Source organism: Tetrao urogallus (assembly GCF_951394365.1).
Source record: "Tetrao urogallus genome assembly, chromosome: Z".
In the NCBI taxonomy this organism is placed as follows: Eukaryota; Metazoa; Chordata; class Aves; order Galliformes; family Phasianidae; genus Tetrao; species Tetrao urogallus.
Window position 1 is genome coordinate 1,311,287 of NC_136816.1, and position 20,931 is coordinate 1,332,217.

The 20,931-nt window shown below is 38.5% G+C and overlaps 1 protein-coding gene across 1 annotated transcript in view; it reads right to left on the reverse strand.

The window, feature by feature from the left end:
* Nucleotides 1-726: 726 nt before the first annotated feature.
* Nucleotides 727-20,931, reverse strand: part of MTAP (methylthioadenosine phosphorylase) — a gene marked incomplete at both ends in the record, with an annotated part of 28,219 nt that continues 8,014 nt past the window's right edge. The window contains 6 exons of the mRNA XM_079548204.1: nucleotides 727-765; nucleotides 6,142-6,264; nucleotides 7,389-7,628; nucleotides 10,854-10,956; nucleotides 16,106-16,273; nucleotides 17,866-17,924. Coding sequence (XP_079404330.1) covers nucleotides 727-765; nucleotides 6,142-6,264; nucleotides 7,389-7,628; nucleotides 10,854-10,956; nucleotides 16,106-16,273; nucleotides 17,866-17,924 — 732 coding nt within the window. The remainder of the gene's footprint in view (nucleotides 766-6,141; nucleotides 6,265-7,388; nucleotides 7,629-10,853; nucleotides 10,957-16,105; nucleotides 16,274-17,865; nucleotides 17,925-20,931) is intronic.

The following is a 20,931-nucleotide window of genomic DNA, read 5'->3' on the forward strand; positions in this document are numbered from 1 at the left end:
ACTCTGGAGAAGCATATGTTGGTTTTATTTTTTAAACAAGAAAAAGCATCACTGCATTAATGAATACATACATTCAAAGCACTCAATACATTCATCACTTGAAACAGAAGCTCTGGACAGAGCTGTCCTGAAGCAGCAGCAACCAGCTCAGTGCAGACATGTGGCAGAGAAGATTATTTTCGTGTACTTCTTTAAGTTACACAAGTACATCTCCAGGCACAAACTTGGCTTAGGCATGTGCTCACATTTTAACTACTCAGCTGCTGCCGTGAAAGAACAACGAGTATTAAACTATTTCTTCTAGCACACTACTGAAAAAAGCTACTTATTAAAAAAATACTGAAATAAAAACATGGACAATGTATAAAAATACTTTATTTTGAAATGTCACACTCAACTTTTCCAGCTCATTTCTGAAATGAATGACGACTACTGCCATTGTTAAAGGAAACAATGAGGCTGAAACAACCAAGCAACTAATGTACATGTGAATGAATCTGCTTTCTTCTGTCCCACAAGGTCAGATAGAAAAACATAATTCAAAGCTAAGAACATACTTAAAATCTAACTTCAGCCATTTAAAAAGCTGACTTACACACTATTATTGGTTAAGGCTTACACCATTCTAACAAGCTTTAAACACTTTTCACGGATATAAGGTCAGAAAATTCAAAAGCAGCTCACTCTTCCTGGTGATGATCCAAACTTCAGAGTCCATCCAGGCGGCTACTGCTTTGGCAGAATGACTGAACACTGCACAGTGGTCTGAAATGCAAAGTCAAAGTAGGTGAGTGCTGCCAAAGCAAAGCACATTTGTTGTCTTAAAGGCAAGCTACATAGTTATCATTCTGTTTACAAGCAGGTGCAACTCTTTCCATGTGTGCAGTAGCATTTCCAAACTTCCTGAGTGCCACCTAAGTTTGAAGAATTACAGGGAGGGTGCACTGACATTGAGAGCCAACAATCTTGCACAGACACCACACTGAAATTCAGGTACTTAGGCTTGTAGGCTAGAAATGAAAAACTGTGCAGCTTATTTTTTGTTTACATGCATTAGTTGTCTTTATAGAAACCTCTTTACAAAGGTGAACAGAATGCTCTGAAAGTGAAATTTCCTGAAAAGATTTTTTTTTGCATGTTGGTTCACCATCAGCTCTGAAGCATAGCTTTCATGTACAGATTTCTCTAAAGGTGCACGAGTTGGAAGAAAATTAAATTAATGCTCGTGATATATAGGGACAGGTAACTATGGTCCTATCCTTGAATGGGTCTGAACAACATCAGTTTCAGCTTTCTTGAGAGGCCCTTAGCCTGTAAGGCTGTCCACAGTACACAGAACCTTTCTGCCTAACTCAATTCACAGCCTATATACATAGTTATACTGATTTGAGATTGTTTTTGACAAACAAAATTAATCAATCAAGAATATTTTAAGATCAGAGCTCCACATATATAAATCATGAATACAGTTACCACCTGTATTAGTCTAAAAAAGAAAATAGCTATCAAACATACTATAGTCCCAGCACGTCACAGAATCACAGAATCACAGAAAGAATCACAGAACAGAAGAACAAACAGACAGAATTACAGAAACGTCAAAGATGAACGTGCTAAAACAACGCCTAAGCATGCCTTCTCCAATCCGAACTATCCTGAAGTCTTCACTCATTACAACTTCCTTACCAAGTACAACATCGTTCCCTCTATCAGAACTGACAAACGTTTCTCACTGGCTAGTATAGCAGTCTGAAAAAACAACAGGGAATATCAGTAGAATTCCACAGTTAAGAAATTCATGAGGAGTATTCACAGGAGATCTAACACTGTACGAAAAGCTGATTTTCTTACATTCAGTAAGAAAAATCAGTTCTAATGTGAAATTCCCTTTATTATTTCAGTACAGATTCTCTTCTGAACTTCTTCTTCTGAAGAGATTGAATTGTTAATAATAAAAGGTACAGAACTCAATTCCCAGTTTTTATAAGTTAAAATACTTTTCAACAAGTCAGTTTCACTTTTTTACCAATACCTTTCCCAACAAAGATAAACAAGAACCTACTAATCACAGAATGACAGAATTGTAGGGGTTGGAAGGGACCTCCAGAGATCATTGAGTCCAACCCCCAAGTCAGATCCCTCCAGAAAGTGCCTGCTGCCATTGACTTGTTTACTTTATTCTGTAATAAGCCTGTGCTTTCCTTGGTCAGTTTCTGATACTACACAATGCTGAAGTTGCTCTTGTCACCTTTGATGTCTCTTTCAGCTGTCAACTCCAGGCAAGCTGGTTTCTCTCAAACCACCCCTACATAGAGTCACAAAATGGCCAGGCTCGAAAAGGACCACAGTGATCATCCAGTTTCAAACTCCTGCTACATGCCTGCTCTTGCTTCCGGATTCTTTGTTTGTGGTTCCTTCTGACACCCGAATGCTGCATTTCTGCACCAAGGTCTGTCAGTGACTCAGCAAAGTCTTTGTGACAATCACTCATATTTGAAGAATAATGCCTGCCTTCCAGAGCTCCTTGTCCCTTCAGAGCTGCCTCCCATGAGATGCTGCCTACCAGTTCACGGGCTAAACAAGTATGCTCACCTGAATTTCTGCACCTGAACTCCTTGCATGCCACAGGCTCTTGATTTTCACTATTTCATAAGTATTATAGCAATAACTGCCAATGATTATCACCCTACCTATATACTTCTCATTGAACCAGCAGATCCAGCTGAGTATCACCCATGGATTATCCTATCTAGAAATTCCCCTGACATCAGTCAGACATTATGCGGACCACTGTTACCATCATGTTTCCTGCTCAATGACATAAACACACAGGGACCACGCTCTGTTCTGAAAGAGTAAGGGCTGTGTAACCTGATGACACCTCAGACTAACAGGCTGTGGGAAGATGCTGGCCTTGCAGAAAAGTTAACTCCAAAACTTTTGTTCAGACTCATGTAATCTGATCCTGGAGAACGGTCTATTGCAGCAATATGGACAGCAAATGCCTGAAGATGTACTGATGGTTAAAAGAAATGACATTCAAATAAGTCGTGAACTGAATGGCATGCCACTGGAGAAAAAATACACAAAAGGGAATGTTCTCCTACTCAGACATTTCTGCTTCAGCCCTCTATGGTACCACTGTGAGCTTCAGAAACAACATCAACTCTCGTGTCACTAAAGAGGATGCACATCTCCAAGGAAAGGAACAAATGTAGAGCGAGGAGCTTTGCAGCAGTTTTGCTCCTGCCTGGTGATCTTTCTACAGTCATATAGCCAGATTATGGAGGCCAGAAAGGAAAACCTGTTGCTCACAGAGTGTTTTATGGTTTCACACGGTTCCTATATGCATATGAGAAACTGACACTGACAAATGCCATATTTGGATATGGTAGCCTGGGTGTAAGCTGGTGCAGTTTTACTTTGGTACTGACAGCAGAGCATCAGCATGCACAGCTCAGTTCCTTCCTTGTTGGTTTTCCTGACCACATTATTTCAAGATATTCAAGAGGTGCTGCCTTCAGCACTGGGAAAAAGTATCTCTGAAAAATACTAGTTCAAAAAATGCTGATCAGCTGGCCTTCAAAGATTCCCAGAGCAAAATCTGTAGAATACATTTACATAAATACGAACCTTTTAACTCTTAATGATGCAAACAAATACATGCATAGAGGCAAAACTTATATCTCTCTTTGCTGTATCACATAACTGCCTCTTTCTTTATTCAAAATCATAAAAGCCCAAGACCAGTTCTTCATCTACCACCATTTATTATCTAAAATGGTAAAATTTCTAGCAATTCCAGCTGTTCCTAAAAAAAATATAGTAAAAGAAACAAAAAAGGAAGACTTCGAAACCTCAGATCTTCCTGCTACTTTGTTGTATTTGTTTTGTTTTGTTTTGTTGCATTTGTATTTGTTGTATTGAATCAAAAATAAAGTGACTCCTACCCTCCTGACATCAACTCTCAACTTTATTACCAATACCCAATTCCTGTTTCCAGACATTTTAGTATCATCAGATCAACTTCCCTTCTCAGCATATTACCACTAAAACCCGGCCGCTAGTAGCAAAAACCATAAAAATAAAAGAAATGCTGAGCTATATCAAAACTACTTCAATCTTCATCACTAATACTAGGCAGCAGCAGAGAATGAATCTAAGAAACAATACAGGAAGGAGTGTCCCTTCTCTCACCATTTTCTTTCAGCAAATTTCAGCAAATAGCAGTTCAATAGCTCCAGAAAGCAACTGAAATGGTGTTTTGAATAGCTGAAAGTGAACTGAAACAAGAGCTTGCGTTTGTTATTGAAGGAGAACTTTACAAACACAGTTTGTTCTTTCCAGCACCTTACTCTTCTTCTCCCTATCAAGAACCAAGACAATCACACAAACAAAAGCAGGACTCAAACACACCCGCCAAAACTGGCAGGAAGGTGATTCCTGCCTTAGCAGGGATACCTGAGAAAGTTTCCTTTCACACCAGCCATGAACAAAGGCGCTGAGGAATTTTTGGTGCATATTTTAAATTATTTGTTTGAAGGTTTTTTTTTTTTTTTTTTTTTTTTTTAAATTTATTTAAAATAAGTACACATCTGTATTAAACAAAAACACTTGTTTATCCTCTGAAAAAGTTCTCTGTAATTAGAGGGCAGGTCTGGTTCTGCTGTCTATCTTGTCCATTCAAGACAACTTCCCAAAGACTGCAAAAGGAAAATGGAAAAAGCCTGATGCCTCTCACAAATGTGTAGAGGGGACACGAAAAATAGCTAACAGCTGTTCCAGATAACTGAACTTGGGTGGGGAAGAGGGATAAACATAATCCATGATCCTAAAAAAGACTACGCTGCCTAGTTAAGAATCAGTAAAACATTGATTTCAAGGATTTTGGTGGAACTTCCATAAAGAATCTGGCCTGTTCAGATATGCTGAAATGAGCTCACAGGAAATTTTACTTAATGTGACTTTCTTTTAGGACGTTAATTAAACTACACATGACTGTCATTGACCAGAGAATCAGACTGGAAAAAAAATTTCAATTTTTATCCCCTTCAGAACACTGAAAATTTTACTAATACAGACAGCTCTGTTGATAGTTGATAGGGACATACTTTGGCATAAAAGGAGACATGATTTATTTCTTCTGCCTATTTTTTTCTGTCTTAGTCACTCAAACTTCAGAAAATGTATTAAGTTTCTTTAAAGACAAAAAAAGAACCTGAAAGTTGAGAGAGTCATTGGAGACTGGATTCCTTCACTTCTGCAAAAGGCTTCCTCCTTCAGGCTGCTGCACCCACTAACACAGCTCTCTGTGGCCCTCTACTGTTCGCTTTCCTCACATAGATTCTCTTTCCCCATTTCCCTACCATCCCAATGTAACTCTCAGTCCATCTCATGCTGCACACCCTAGCACTGTGAGAAGTACTCATGTGTCACAGAAACCCTGTTGAGAAGTTGGATGGACACCATTCTCTTACTCTACCCTATAGACAGAAAGGAATCTCAAGCACTCCACTGAAACTGCAATAATGTAAAACATAAAAACAAATTCCTGTCTAACGTAAACATAAAAACAAATCCTTATCTACAGAAAAATTCTGCCAAAAAATTCCTTTACTGAGACCTTCTGTAATGTATCCTTTTCTACTCTTTTTTTCATGCACTTTGGATCTGAAAGCATGTGAATGAACACAGTTTTAATAACACCAAACTGGCTAATACCCATATGTTGTGACAAACTGCTCTCCTACAAATTGAAGCAGATGCAATATCTTTGGTGCAGTTCAATCTTTCCCAGTTGTCTCACTGTTCTAAGATCTAAGTTAAAGCTGAGCAGAGGTAAAGGTTTTCATTCTGTACCCTTATCCTGAATCTTACCTATGCTATAATGGGTAGCATTTAAATCCTCAACCATTAAGTTTTATAGCATTTCCTATGAAACTGAAGCTAAAGTTGAAGCTAGATCTTCAAAACAAAGCTTGTAAGGCTCTTAACCAATTTATTTGCCCATTTTAAATGGATCGGGTTTGTTAAAGCACACACTCTAAAAATTTACAATTTAAGCAGAAACATTTGGGAAAATGTAACAAATGTCTGCACATTTACACTGCCCCCTGTAGCAACTGACCTCCATGTACTTACTTTCAGGGTGTGCAGGGTGTCCGTCCATTCCATGGAACCTATCTGAGGTATGGCACTCAGGAGTATGCTAGTAGCCTTGTTTGCGTTTTCTTTCAGTGTCTTCAAAACTTTATCCACTGAAACCTACAAATACAACAGAACTGAGTGGTATTTCTCAATTTTCAGGGCACAAATTTTAAACCTCCAGCTTGACTAAGCAGAAATGTGGAGCACAGACAAAAGCACAGTATGTATCTTAAAGTGTCATGATCCTTCTAACTAGTAAGAACTTTCCTGTGACTGTATCTTTGACTGCATTTTTTACCTTGCTTCTGATTCTGTGAACTTTGTACTTAAAAAAAGAAAAAAAAGTGAATCTTTTCATCTGAGCACATTAGAAGTAGTGAGACTGGTGAAGAAACATCTGCTTTCTAGCCATGTTTAAATGCATCATAATAACAGTGAACAAAAATTAACATATCTAGATAGTGATTATCTAAAAAAAAGAAAAAGCCAAAGCTAGATAAGCAAAACAGTAAAGCAAACAAAATCTCTGTAGAATTCTCCAAGACCTGCTGGTTCCATAAAAATGTACACTATCTCTATTTTGCTGCTTTTGAAGTACTGCTCAACCCATGTTCAAACAGCTCTGTAGAAAACAGAGGCAACACTGAGACTTTATTTCAGAAATTAAGATATAGTAATACTGTACAGGGATGCTACAGGTGGGAAAGATTTTATTTGTATAATAAAATTTGAAAGAGAATTTTTAGTTACTGACACAAATTATCAAGTGTCTGACTAAGTTAACTGGTATCTCTCAAGCAGTAAAGCTGTACTGTTCCTTTCTATGATGAGTATGATTTAATAGGCTACCAGGAGAAGTTACCCACTCATAGCTGCTGCTCAGTTGTATCCCATGAGAAAACAAACTAAACAAGACATATCCTTTTGCACAAAGTTGCAAAAGAAAAAAATACCAAATCAATTACAGGACATAAGTTCACACCAACGTCATGCATACAAACTCCTGATTTAGACACAAGGAGGTAAACTGTTTGCTAACAGTAAGGCAAGTTTATAAAAACGAGTGAAGTCACAACATTGATTCTGTTCCTGCTTTAACACTTGCTACCCCAGAAAAACTCAGTGGTACTAATTTAAGTAAAATCAAATTCAATTCAGCATGTGACCTCTGTCAAAAGCTACACACAGGTTCTCATCCAGACCCCTCTGGACAAAACCTAGAGGAAAAAAGTTTCACTCACCGCTTCTTCATGCTCCTTCCAGCAGTCATAATCTGTTGCCATAGCAATACTTGCATAACTCATTCCAGCTTCTTTTGCAAGAATCACTTCAGGCACTGTGGTCATGTTGATAACATCCGCTCCCCAGCTGCGAAACATCAAGCTTTCTGCTCGAGAACTGAAACGTGGTCCCTCAATGGTGATCATTGTCCCCTTGGAATGACACTGGAGACCAAGTTTCTTTGCAATCTCAATAAGAACCTGCAAAACATGCCAATATCAGGAGAAGCAAGTAACTCCCTTGATGCACTGCTTCACATCTCACAAAAAAGTCCCCCAAAAACAGCTGTTACACACAAAAGAAGTTAGCCTGACACCAAGCAGTTGTGATTCACTTGGCTACAGCTGTCCAAATAAAAATATCATTTTCAGTTTTCTCATCCAGTACAATAAATTAATGGTCCTACTGGTAGAAATGATCTTGAACTCACCTGAGTTTGTATCAGATTATTATTTTCAGTGTAGGAGGTTGGAAAGCAGAAACATTTAGCATGATTATTTAGGCTTTACTTTGAGAACAGAATGGTGGAAGACCTAAATGCTGATGCTACTAAGTGCTGCCTTGCCATAATGGTAGAGCTCAGATGGGAAGAATATGAAATTCATTTTTTGGAAGTCTACTGTTGGCAAAAGTATAACCATATGCTTCAAAAAATACCCTGAAAATGTGGAAATAAATTACAACATTCTCCCATGCTACTGACTGAGCTTTACACAGTAGAAGTAGAAAGACTATTTTGCAATAGTCTTTCTATTTCCAAAAGGACCTAGTATATGCAGAATCACCATCACTTCCCTTCTTGGAAAATGGCCTGGCAACAGTTGATACAGTAAAAATGAGACTGTAAAGGCACGCACAAAGCAGGCCTAGGAAAGCCACAACTGTCCTGAGCGTGCTACGTGATCTACTGAGTGATTTCTGACTCAGCTCTTGGATCAGGGGGCTGTTAGGAACAGCACAAATACCCATAAAGCTGGGGTACCCGTATCTCCTTCAGCAGGGAGATAAATGGGCAAGCCTCTACTTCAGAAGAGTGGGTATGCTTGTGGCCCACATGTGCTGGGGAAGGGCGTTGCTGCATGCAGCTGTATGAATGCATGTGGATAGCATAAAAGAGAGATTTGGGAGACTAGCTAGGGAAGGACTCTCAGAACTTTGTAGCTGCTTATTAACGTGCTTTGCTAATTACTCCGCACGCTGATTCCAAATGTGAAATTCATCGACTGCCTATTAGTTACGTTAATAAATCAATATACAATTCCATTTGTGAGTTGACTTAAACAAGAGAAGCTAGGTAGTATTTCCATGAAACTCTTTACAAAGCTACCACTTAATACCTTGCAAGATACTGCTGTGAGTTTCTGAAAGTAGTAAGAACCAAGGCAGACTATGCAGATACTTTCCTTTCCGATTCTCATTTGATTTATGGTGTGCAAGCCAAATAAAATGGAACAGTTCTACATATTTGCAGAAATACAATTTAATAAAAACTTTTCAGATTTTTTATATAAATTCCTTAATTAGCCCATAACATAGCTGTTTTGGTATTATTTTTAGTGCATTTAGCTATGATGTTTCTCTGAATTACGATAAAATGGGCTGAAATCATCCCAATAATTTCAAGAACACTTCCAGAAAAAAAATAAATAAAATTAGATTTCTTTTATCTGGTATCTCTTTTCACGCTCTCCAGCAGCTCAAAACCACATGTTCATTTAAAACATCTGTTAGGCTGATTAGAATGCACAAGCTAATGAGATAATCACCACATGTCAGACTGGAAAGTACCTAAATGTTTGTTCTCTGAAAAGGAGCATTTCTTTGGCTTTTTTACAAAAATTAGTACCCAAAGAGCACTGTTTATAGCTATTCAGCAATCAGATAAAACCTGATGTATGTTTCTTGCAACCACAGTAAATTACTTATGTCTACTTAAACTTTTTAAAAACAACAAGAAAAGAAACATAGTGTGATGTGTAGCCAATTATTTCAGTAATAACATTTTTTAATCTGTTATATAAAACATACAGTTAGCTCTCAATAAACAACTTGTGTGTCTTGTGGCATGACATCATGCTCAAAGACAGTAAGCAACTATGCGCCAACTAATTTTTGGTAACAGCATGTGGGTAGGCTCTCACTGCTTGAAAAATCTGAAGTATTTTGTATTGTTTGCAGCCCAGAGTAAGGAGGGTAGTGCAGGCACTGTATAATATGACTATCTCCTCTTCAGCTTTAAAATGTCTTTACTTCATTGCATTCCTAATGTGCTAAATGCTATTCCACTAGCAATGCTATGGACCTACTGGTGGAAATCTTAAAGCCACACAGTTTCCTGTCTAATTAATAAAAATAACCTATAATGGCAGTGAATTGGTGACAAGCAGAATAGCTGGCAATGTGCACATTTGTACATGGTTAGGGTACAAATTGAGCCACCTGCTTCGTAACTCAGTTCTGACCTGCTCAGTGTAGTAACTGGCTGCATAGAGAGTAAGCCTGTTGGATGGATATGACTAATCCTGCAGATTCCTGTTCTCCTCGAGAATGTCACTCCCTGCAGCTTCTGATCAGACCGTTCCACAAAAACACAAAACACTGAATTCAATCTTCACTTTCCTTTTTCCTCCGATTCAAGAATACAATGAGAAAGTATATTTAGCCACAGATACACGCTTTCCTGAAAGGTTTTGACTGTATTGAAAAACAGCAATATCACAATATTTAGTCTAAGCGTTTTTGACGTTTGAAAATCCTGGAGTCACTAAACAAAGGAAAGCAAAATTTAATAAAAGACAACTGTAATTCGATTTGTGTCTACATTTAATATCATACTAACAAACTCTTTGCTCTCTACCACTACCAAATGCTACAATGCACAAAAGCATAAACACAATATTGGCACTTCTGTGAATGCTGAGTACTGCTCTTAATTCCTTGTACTTTAAGTACATACAGTGCCCCAGCCACAGATGCTGTTTCATTCAGCATGAAAAGGAATTAATCCCTAAATCTGCCTTCCAACTTTGTTCACACAGGTTCTCTTCACCTGTTATACGACAAAAAAGGTTTTTATCCTTCTGAAATCTAGGATGCCAATTGTCTTTTTAGAGTGTTCCACATAATCAAAGATCTTTTACTTTCCATGCCTTTCAATTGCATTTTTCTTTAACACTTATGTGAATAACAGCAATATCATTTTCATGGCCCTCCTTTGGACTCTCTCCAATATGTTCATGTTGCCCTTCTAAGAAGAAACCCAGAACTGGACCAGGCACTAGAGCTGAGGTATCACCAGTGCTGAGATGAGGGGGAGAGATGGACATCATCTCTATATTCTGATGGTGGCTAATTAGACTATTATACTATAAATAACAAGCATCATAAATACAACATTTTAAAAAAGATCTTTATAATTCACTAACCTCTCTGGTTTTAGTGCAGAATGGCTCTGACATTGGAATATGACACACTCCTGCGAGACTGCAAGATTGACCATCGTATAAAGTACAATGCCTTTTATTTGTCCTGGAAAAGCAGAAAACATACTCTGAGTGAAGAACAGGGATCAAACAGAACAGAAAACAATAAACTCATGGAAGGGAACAAAAAATATCCACACGATAGCAATGGCTACCTATACTCACAGAATGACAGAATGGCTGAGATCTCTGGAGGTCATTTGGTGCAGCCCTGTGCTTAAGCAGGGACATCTACAGCAGGCTACCCAGGACCACGTCCAGATGGCTTTCAAATATCTTCATGGAGGGAGATGCCAGAGTTTCTGTGGACAATCTGTGCCAGTGCTCCAAGATCCACATGGTAAAGGAGTGTTTTCTGATAATCAGAGAGAGCTTCCAGTGTTCCACTTAGTGCCCACTAACTCTTGTTCAGCCACTGGGAACCACACAAACCCACCCAGCTCTGTCCGCTTCGCTGCCTTCTTTGTGTATTAATGCACACTGGTAAGACCCTCCACTGAGCCTTCTCCAGGCTGAAGGCTCTGTCAGCCCTTCTCCATAGGGAACGTACTCTAATCCCTTCATCATTTTCATGGCCCTCCTTTGGACTCTCTACAGTATGTTCATGTTGCACTTGTAGGAGGAAACCCAGAACTGGACCAGGCACTGGAGCCGAGGCATCACAGGGCTAAGTGGAGGGGAGGCACCACTTCTTTCAGTCTGCTGACAATACTTTGCCTAATGCATCCCAGGACACCACAAAGCCCTCTTTGTAGCAGCTCAGGTATAAAGTGATTTGAATATGAAGACTAGCCTTATTTTACAATTCTTGTCTTAAACAACTTCTACTCTTAAACACAAAATGGAAGAAAGCTACGTATATTTATTACCTTCATTCTTCCATTAAACAATTTAATGAACACACAGAATGTTTCTGTGCAAAATGGTCAGAAAAGAGATTACTTTATTTTTTATGTGGAAGTTCAATTTTGCCAAAACACAGTCTAATGCAGTCTAAGACTTCACCAGATTACAAACAACAACAACATCACTCATTTCAGGAAATTATGAAGCTATGTTGTCCAATCACAACGGGAAGTTAGAAATCTGAGTGAATTAGTATATTTCAGTGGATTTCACGGTGTGGGTTTGTGCTGCACAAATAATAAACTATGTTTTTTTAAGAAAGACTTTTTTAACTGTAATTTTCAGCACCAGCATATGTATCTCCATAGCGTGCTGTCAAGCAACACACCTTCCCCACAAATGTAGACATGCTCAACTGTTAAATTTTAGTAACGACTTACTGACATAGAACACACTTTTGAAATACAGGCTAAACACTAAAAGAAGCAGTTTTATTTACCTGCTTGGCATGTTCCTTTGTTTGCAAGATAGAAAGTCCCCAATCATGAAACAAAACTGAATACAACAGAACTGAGTAGAACGAGAACAATCTGACGTCAAAGGCAACATAATAAACCATTTTTCGCCAGCCTTTTTAACACCGTGTGTCTTCTTGATGGCTGCATTAGCAAGACCTCGTTTATATAAACAAGAGAAATTAACACTGTGCAGTTTGGCCTTGCCAAATTCAGTTCCACACCCAACTCATGAGCTCATCAGCAAATATTTAAATGAAGGTTGTCATATGTTACTGCAGATTTGAAAAAGATATATAACTTATTCTCAAGGAAGAGGTTACATATTTGGAAGAGAGTTCAGCAAAATAAAAGTACATGCTAAATGATCTGCAGTTTAAATTTGGTTGAAACGGTAGTATTAATTTTTCTCCTACAACACATTGAAGAGCTGCCATCAAAATCTGATTTGACATCTCTATTTCAAGTGTTTGCTAATGAATTATTTAGAATTGGAGGGATGGGAAAATCCCTGCATTATAGTATTTCACATGTTGTTAGTTGAACCCTTTTACTTAGAGCAGTGTTCTATACACCAGATACCTAAGAGATCACTTAAGAAAGATCACATGCACAAATATGTATTTCTGACTTCTAGGACCCTGTTTTTTGGAGAGAACAGACATATCACTAGATGGTCAAACAAGAAATCCTACAATGTTTAGCACCATACATACAAACTGCATGCGAAGAAACCATGACCTATGGCTGCTCTGATCAAGTGACAACTTGTACTTGCACCCAGGGTCTAACAATTTCCCTTCCATGCGGAAATCTACAATTCTGAAAATGTCACAGCTACCTGATATGCTATGCTTACTGTTAAAAACAAACACAGATTTGAACCAGCCTCTGCTTGTTGCTATCTATGAAGCAGTGGCTGGCAAAGAAGAGTACCTTTCATCTTCTCCTGCCTGTTGCCCTGTTACTTCAGTCAAGGGTTGGCCATCCTTATCTGTCCCACTAACCTGTCTGCAAGGCAGGGAACAGCTGCACTAAATTTTCAATGCTGCATTACCATTATTTTGTATTGACTAAAGAAAGTCACACTGATGGAACAGGAGTTGTCCTGGGCTGCATATAAAATATGTAATAAATTTAATTTATTTAAGTTACAAAGCTTACTTTTATATGTATTTGATAGTCAAAATTAAAAAAACAGAAAGCAACAAAAACCTAAAACAAAAGGGATTTTAGACCTTCTTTGTGAAACTAATACACCAGGATCCTAAGAATGGCAGTGGCTGCCAAATCAAAAAAACAAACATGGTGTCAAACCCTTCCCTGTGGAGATGGAGTGGGCACAGAGTAAGTGGTCCAACTTCAAGGGAGTTGTGGATCATATAAATTCCCTCTACAAAAACTAACTTGTATGGGGGAGGGAAAGTGAAAATCAATCATTTGTGCAGTTCTAAGAGCTGTTCTTACTGCTGCTGTAGAGATCTGCAACTAGCAGCACACAGTAGAAACCCAAATTGATCCATTTGCCCCACACTGATCCTGTCCTTTTAACCCTCAAAGAGCCTCTTAACAAATACATCTGGAAGGCTCAAGACAATCAGAGGAAAATGTACAAAACTAACCATCTGGACTTTACCTACCTTCTAACTGTGACTCATTTGTGACCAGGAAGTTTTTTTTTTTTCTTTTCCAGTTTTGCTTTCTCTGACCTTGGTTCCTCTGGAACTGGGAAGTTCTCTCTTTCACTTTCGAGATGCTAACGAATGCTGATCCTGTTGCTGCGTCTCCCAAGTTCCCTTTCTCTCCCTGCTCTTTTCCCTGAGAACACTGCTGGTATCATTAGTGTCACTGTTTCAGACAGGCATCTTCTTCAGATTAATTTTTGTAATTGCTTATGTTGACCCCATCACACTCACTGGCTGGTTGTGGTCCCATGCCCATATTGGGCATACGGGGCACATGGGACCAAATTCTAATTCTAACAGAGGCATAAGCCTTTCAACCATGGTTAAGCACAGTGTTGAAATGTGTAAGAAGATGAACGGGGCCAGGATAATACTGGCTAACTCCCCCAGCTCCTCGGAGATGCAGGACAAAAAATAAAGTTAGGGTGTTGGATGCAATAAGTGATCAACGTGCACTGCAACGCTCCTGCAGTCTTCCCTGTCAGCATTGGGAACCAACCAGCGATTCTTATCTAATGTACTATCTCAATGGGAAAGAACTAACATAAAAGACAATCAGTTAATTGTAGATGCATTTACCATAATTCAAAATAATGTCTTCCTAGCTCTTAGTTGTAGAAAGTAAAGGAAACACTTTAACCACTAAAATTCAAAAGGTGATCTGAGACAATGCAAAGAAATTTGAAAGAGAATTTCAATCTTGGTCACATCTAGTTAATTTTACTTATGATCCTGTTAATAACTATGCTACAGCTTTTGTCCTAACAATACACAGTGCTTCAGAATACCACACACACCCAATCACTGTGCTAGGGCTGAATTACAGTGGGGTTATACTCTACTCATTAGAACACAAAATATGGGCCCAGTGAAATGGAAATGAATGGCAAATGGCTGACATTAGTTCATGTTCTGTATGGGAACAACAAGGATTTACTTGTGAGAGTAATACCATAAAGGCTCAAGACCTTTGTCTTGACACGGAGCAAAATATTTGCTGTTTTGAGAGGTATCCCAATAAGACCCCTGAAATAGTGCTCGTCTATATTGGAAAAGGATGTGTGTGTATGAGAACCTCTTGTAATTTTATACTCATAGCCAATATTGCTGTAGATACAAGCAATCATTCAAATGTGTGTGTTTGTAACTTTACTAACATCATGGGATGTGACTTCAATTATTCAGTTCCAGTAATGTCATGTCAGTTGTAGCAATCCAACTACACATTAATCCAGGATTTGCTACCTGTCCCAAATGGAATGAATCTTGCTTCAGTAAAGAAATTACTGCAAAATGATGATATATACCATCTAGAACACATCCAAGACAATGAACAAAAAAACCCTAATTACTGTTCACCATGATACATATGAGATACACCTGGAAAGGGTGAAGAAGAATGGAAACACCATCGCTGGGAAACACTTTTTGGATGGTCACCAAGAGGAAGAGGAGTTTTTAATTTTGCCTTTCAGTCAGCTGTGATTTTACAAATCCTAACATTGATGTGTTCATTGCTTGTAATCACAGTATATGTGAAAGTCTGGTACATGCTGAGGTGACTGGCTTAGCTCAAATTACCCGAAGAATCTGAAAAAGCTGGCTTAGGTATTAGATTACTTTACCTAGCCTCCTGGAGATCCGTGAGTAAGGTGAGTTCCATTAAGTGCCTTGGTGGTATTCATGTTTTGCTCCTTTGCTATACTTGATTTCAACATGTATCCTTCCCTTCTCCCCTCATTCTCCTCAACGATTTTTTTTCTTGAAACCACCATGGGACAGTGATAACAAGCTTTGCACCAGAGGGTGGTGTGAGAAGTGAGAACAATGCTTGGCTCAAAGCCTGCTCAATGGCACCCATCAAAGGCATGACCTGACGACTGACATTCACTGACACTTGCTGAACATCTATGGAGCTCAAACAGTGCATGTGAGCACAGTGAGGGGTAGGTGGTGTGTTTCAGCAATGGCAGCAGTAAGGCACTTCCACTCTTCAGATGTGTTTTTTTGTTTGTTTGGTTTTCTTTTGTTTCACTTTCCTGTCCTGCCTTCTTGCATCAATCTCCCTTTGTGCCACAAGAAGTGAGGTTATCACATCATCCTATAAAAGCTTACTACAAGAATGTAATTAAAAACAGCTGTTACTCACCTATCAATGAATTGGTCAATTATGACAAGATCCCCAGGTTGTATTTCTTCTCGTAACGAACCACAGGCAGTAGTCACTAGAATATGTGAACAGTTCTCTTCTTTTAATGCCCAGATATTGGCACGGTAATTTACATTTGATGGCATAATTGTATGATGCCTTCCATGTCTGCAAAGAAACATGTTGCCAGAGAGTAAACCAAATCAGTATGAAATTGCTTTCCTTCTCTCAAATAAGCAATTTCTGTGAACAACACTAGAGATGGCATTGATCATATTAGCAACTTGCTCTATAGCTTGTTTTCATTATTGTATCAAAGTTGTTTTAACATCTGGCTCACAAAGTAGTGCTGCAGTTTCTTTTTTTTCTTTTCTTTTCTTTTTTTTTAAGCTGAAGTTAATTTTAAATTCTTTAAACTACAATCCAAATACAATTCAGCAGTTTTGAGAATTTTAACGGCATTTTCACTGAACTCTGTAAACCATTTCCATAGATTGTGAATATCTACCCATAGCAATACTAAATATTCAATTTACCAGAACAGATCTCTAAGATTTGTATGCAACTCTACAGATTTTCTGCTCATAAGCAGTGTTTGCATTCTCCCACCCAGAAGAGTGGCACATTACAGGTAATTAAAAGGAGAAATCACAGTTTTAAGGTTACCTTCCCAAAGGAAACAGTAAGATCATCAGATTTACCAACTTGCTCTTAAAATGATCTGACAGCTTTCATAAATTAAAAGAATGACTTCACATTGTTGCAGATTTTTTTTTTTTTACCAGTACAGAAAATAATTAGTCTTAGAAGCAGAAGCTTTCATTTTATCTGTCACAACAGCAGAGGTACATTACATCCATAACCATAAAACACATTTGAAAGATATTCCCAACCATGTAAGAGAAAAGAAGGAACTTAATTTTGTGATTAGCTCCTTCACAGAGAGTGAAATGTTTTAAAACTTGATCAGTTGGGAACTGGGAGCTACACGCTGCATCACCAAGTACTGTCAGGCAGTCACTAGCATTTCTGATAAGCCACGAAGTGTGCAGACTTACTAATAGTACTGCAGATGTTCTAATAATCCTCTTCTTTATTATATATGTTACTTTTTTTTTTTTTTTTTTTTTCAAATCTGACATTCAAAAGTTACCTTTTTTTTCCCCCTCCAAAACACAAAACAAAGATGCAACTACCTCGGTCTCATCACCTCTACTTGCCTGAGACTGTTGAGGGACCTTGCTATCAGCATCTAGCTCAGCCTATGCTGTCCCAGTGCTGTATTAGTGTTCTTACATATAGAGCACACTAGTCCCATATACACACTTCCAAGTAGGCCACCGTGAAATTTCCGAGCATTCACTGGATGCTTCCAGTACCTTCTGAATAAGGTGACCCAGGAACTACACGGAATGCAACCTTCTAAGCAATAAAGTTAGCAGACAGAGGACTCAATAATCAAGAAAGATTTTACAAAGGTACCAAATACACAGTTCATCAGGAAACAGACAATTTTCCTTTTTCACAGATCTGCAAACACAGGGGGCAGACAGATTACTGAGATTTTTCTTCCAAAGTCTAGACAGTATTGTTAATGTTCATAGCCTCTACATCACTAAATCCATACAGGAAAAATCCAGACTTCTGACTGGCTTTGTGAGCAACCATACAGGGCAAGAACAAGTCAGAATAAAAATTTATTCATCTAATATAGAAGGAAAACACTTCAAAACATAATATTCCTTAAAATGTTAATTTACCTTGCCAACAGCACACAGTCCACATTTTTTATCTTCCCCAGTATCAAAGCATCTGATGGCTACAAAACAAGCAAAACAGAATTAGTTACTGTCTGCCAACCACATCAAAAATCTTCACTGCTGATAAAAAATAAGCAAGATGGTTATAAAAGGAAATACTAGTTACAGAAAGGAAATACCTCTTCAGTCTTACATTGTCTTCAGCTCACAATAAGTCTGTGATTTGATGTGGCAGATTTATTAACAAGAGTTTAGAATCAGAAGATCACACTTGGCATCCAAAGGATCACCACAGTTTTTTTGTGTTCATACTAACAACAATTGCAACACCTTACTTTGGGGTTTTAAACAGTACTTTGAAACACTGATACTTTCAAATATTTTGACAAAGAATTTCAAATGGAACAGAATGAACATAGGAAAGAATAATGAATAAGTAGCCTTTACATCAGTCAGCGCATTTCACACTCTCCCATAAAACTGTTTCTTTTTTGCTAAAGCCATTCCCTCCAGAAATCCCCCTTCTGACAGGAATCACTTTTAATCTGTCCCTTCCCCTATAATTTCCCATTGTCCCATTTGAGTCATCAACTCCTAGCTCATTCTCATGTCCCAAACTCCTCTAACCCACCCTTCAGCTGCCCATGCTTCCCATAAAATCCCTCTTCCCCAGCTTTTTAAAGTGAGCTTCAATCTGACAAAACTACCCAAAGAAGCAGGGTTGCACTTGCTCAGCCTAGCATATACTCTCACTCTCCTCTCACAGCTGTAGGGCAACACACATTCCTCCTGACTAGCCAGGAAGCTTGAGCATTGTTTTTGTAGATGCCTGGCCGGAACATCTGCCCTGCATCAAGTGATCTCAAGCCAGCAACTGCTAAATAAACTGTTTTGTGGGGTGCATTCTCCTTCTGGGCTGTACACTTCAGGGATCTGAAATGCACAATTCTAGCTTCCCATCTTCAAAACTTTTTGTCAAAAATATGTAAAGGCTCTGTTTAGTTAAATGCTTCTGAACACTCGTGCAGTTGTATGTGTTGCTGCTCCCACTCAATTCAGAACTTCATCCATTTTATTTTCCTTATTTCAGTTTCTAAGAAACTGTAAAGCTGCTGGAGGCCACTCTTCTTCCTGGGATTTAAAGCTGAAATAGTTATTAACAACACTGTCATTTATATTCTGAAATCAAGCTTGCAAGTGACTCAAGAATTCACACACTCATATTTAGAAATGTTTATTGTCTACTACTTGATACATTTTTTATACTTTAGTGCATGCTATAAGATTTCATTTCTCATTTATAGCTGTTAATTCTATTAAACATAAAATATACAGGGATTTAGAATTGAAAAAAATGTAAGTCCTATAGAATTGCATTTCAGAAATTTTTACTTCTAATAACAATACCACCTTCTATTTCCTTTTGCACAAGTCTCTTTGGTCATTCTTAATGTGGAATCTCTCCAAAGCACTTACTGAATCACCTAAGTTTAAATTCTGCCAAACACAGACTAATCAACTTTTTTTAATGTAGGGAGTGTTTCAGAGAAGCTGTTTTCAGAATTGAAATGTATTCTGTGTTCCATTGTAAGTTTCCATTTTAAGAAGTCTCCATTTAATATTAAGCTGCTGACATGTAAATGTTTAACCTTACTTTATGCATACTCTTACGCACCAGATGTGGCTACAGGATTATAATTTTCACATGGGGAGAAGGGATTACTGCCCACTTGCTAAGTCAGTTTGCTCCTCCAGCGTTCCATAACAGTGATGGATCACAATTATTTGTGTTTGGAATTTTGTTTTTTGGGGATTGTTTTGTTGAGGAAGCCCATAAGAAAGATTTGTGTGTGAGGTCATAAGCAAGCAAGCTAGGTCCCGGCAGAATAGAGAAAACAATCTGGAACAAAGAACACAGTGCTAAATGATGAGCTGAGATTATGAAAGGAGTTTGGAAATACTGCATTTGGGGGTCAATAGAATAAAGGAAATAAAGATAAACCAGCATAAGCAAAGTTACAAGGATGTGAACGATACAGAAATATTGAACTGCGTTGACTACTCAGCAGAGCTAATGTGTTCTCCAGTTCTGCTCATGTTCTCTTGCCACCTCTTTGCAGCACTGTATCCCTGCACCACTACCTCAGCACTGAAGAGCTCTGAAGTGCTGGGAGAAGTAAAAAGTTCCAAAGGAACAATCTCAATCCAAGCTCTACCACAACCACGTCCCATCCCATCTCTGCCCCCAGAGTGTCCTGGCCCGGGGCACAGCGAGGCTGCAGTGCCCTGACATCAAGTAGTATGGCACTGTGCTTCATTTGTGAGGAAATCCTGTCTGTTTTCAAAGATTTCAAGTAACAGAATTCAAAGGCGTGTGTGAATTATTAATTAACTACTTCCTCCTTCCATAAAATCCGAGCTGTGCGTCCATTACACAGTATCGCAAAACGGAAGAGGAAGGAAGGAACCCTGTGTGTTTCACCCTAAGTTATGACAGTTATAACAAACAGTTTAAACAAATCTCCTCTTCACAACATGTTTGTGGTGCTCACAGAATTAATTCATTCCAGTGGCCTAAGCTTGGAAGCAAGATGGAACAGAGAACAAAATGAACAGCAAAACCGTAACGGGAAGAAGCAGCTTTTTTCATCCCCAAGCCTGCAATCACAGTTTTATGAAACAAATGACTGGTGTACTTCTGGGCAGGCAGGAGATGAGTGTCAGTGTTACCTGGTTTCCCGCTGCCAGCACACAGAGCACATATGCAGAATAAAAAAGAACCTGTTTTGTTTGCCACAGAAACCCATAAGGAAAAAAGGAGGGGCATACAATAGAATATCCTAAAGCAGGATGAGAGCTATCGTCCAGAAAGCAGAACCTTCTAATTGAGAGTATATTCGGAAGGAAGTTTTATTAGTAGCTTCAAAATACACTGCTGAAGATAAATGCTCTTGCAAGCCATTCTTCTGTCTTCTAAGAGGGCAGTACTGTCCATATACAGAGATAAAATGCCAAAAGGTTTTGAGGTATTGACACTAATTTTCATCCCAATGTTTTATGCAATGG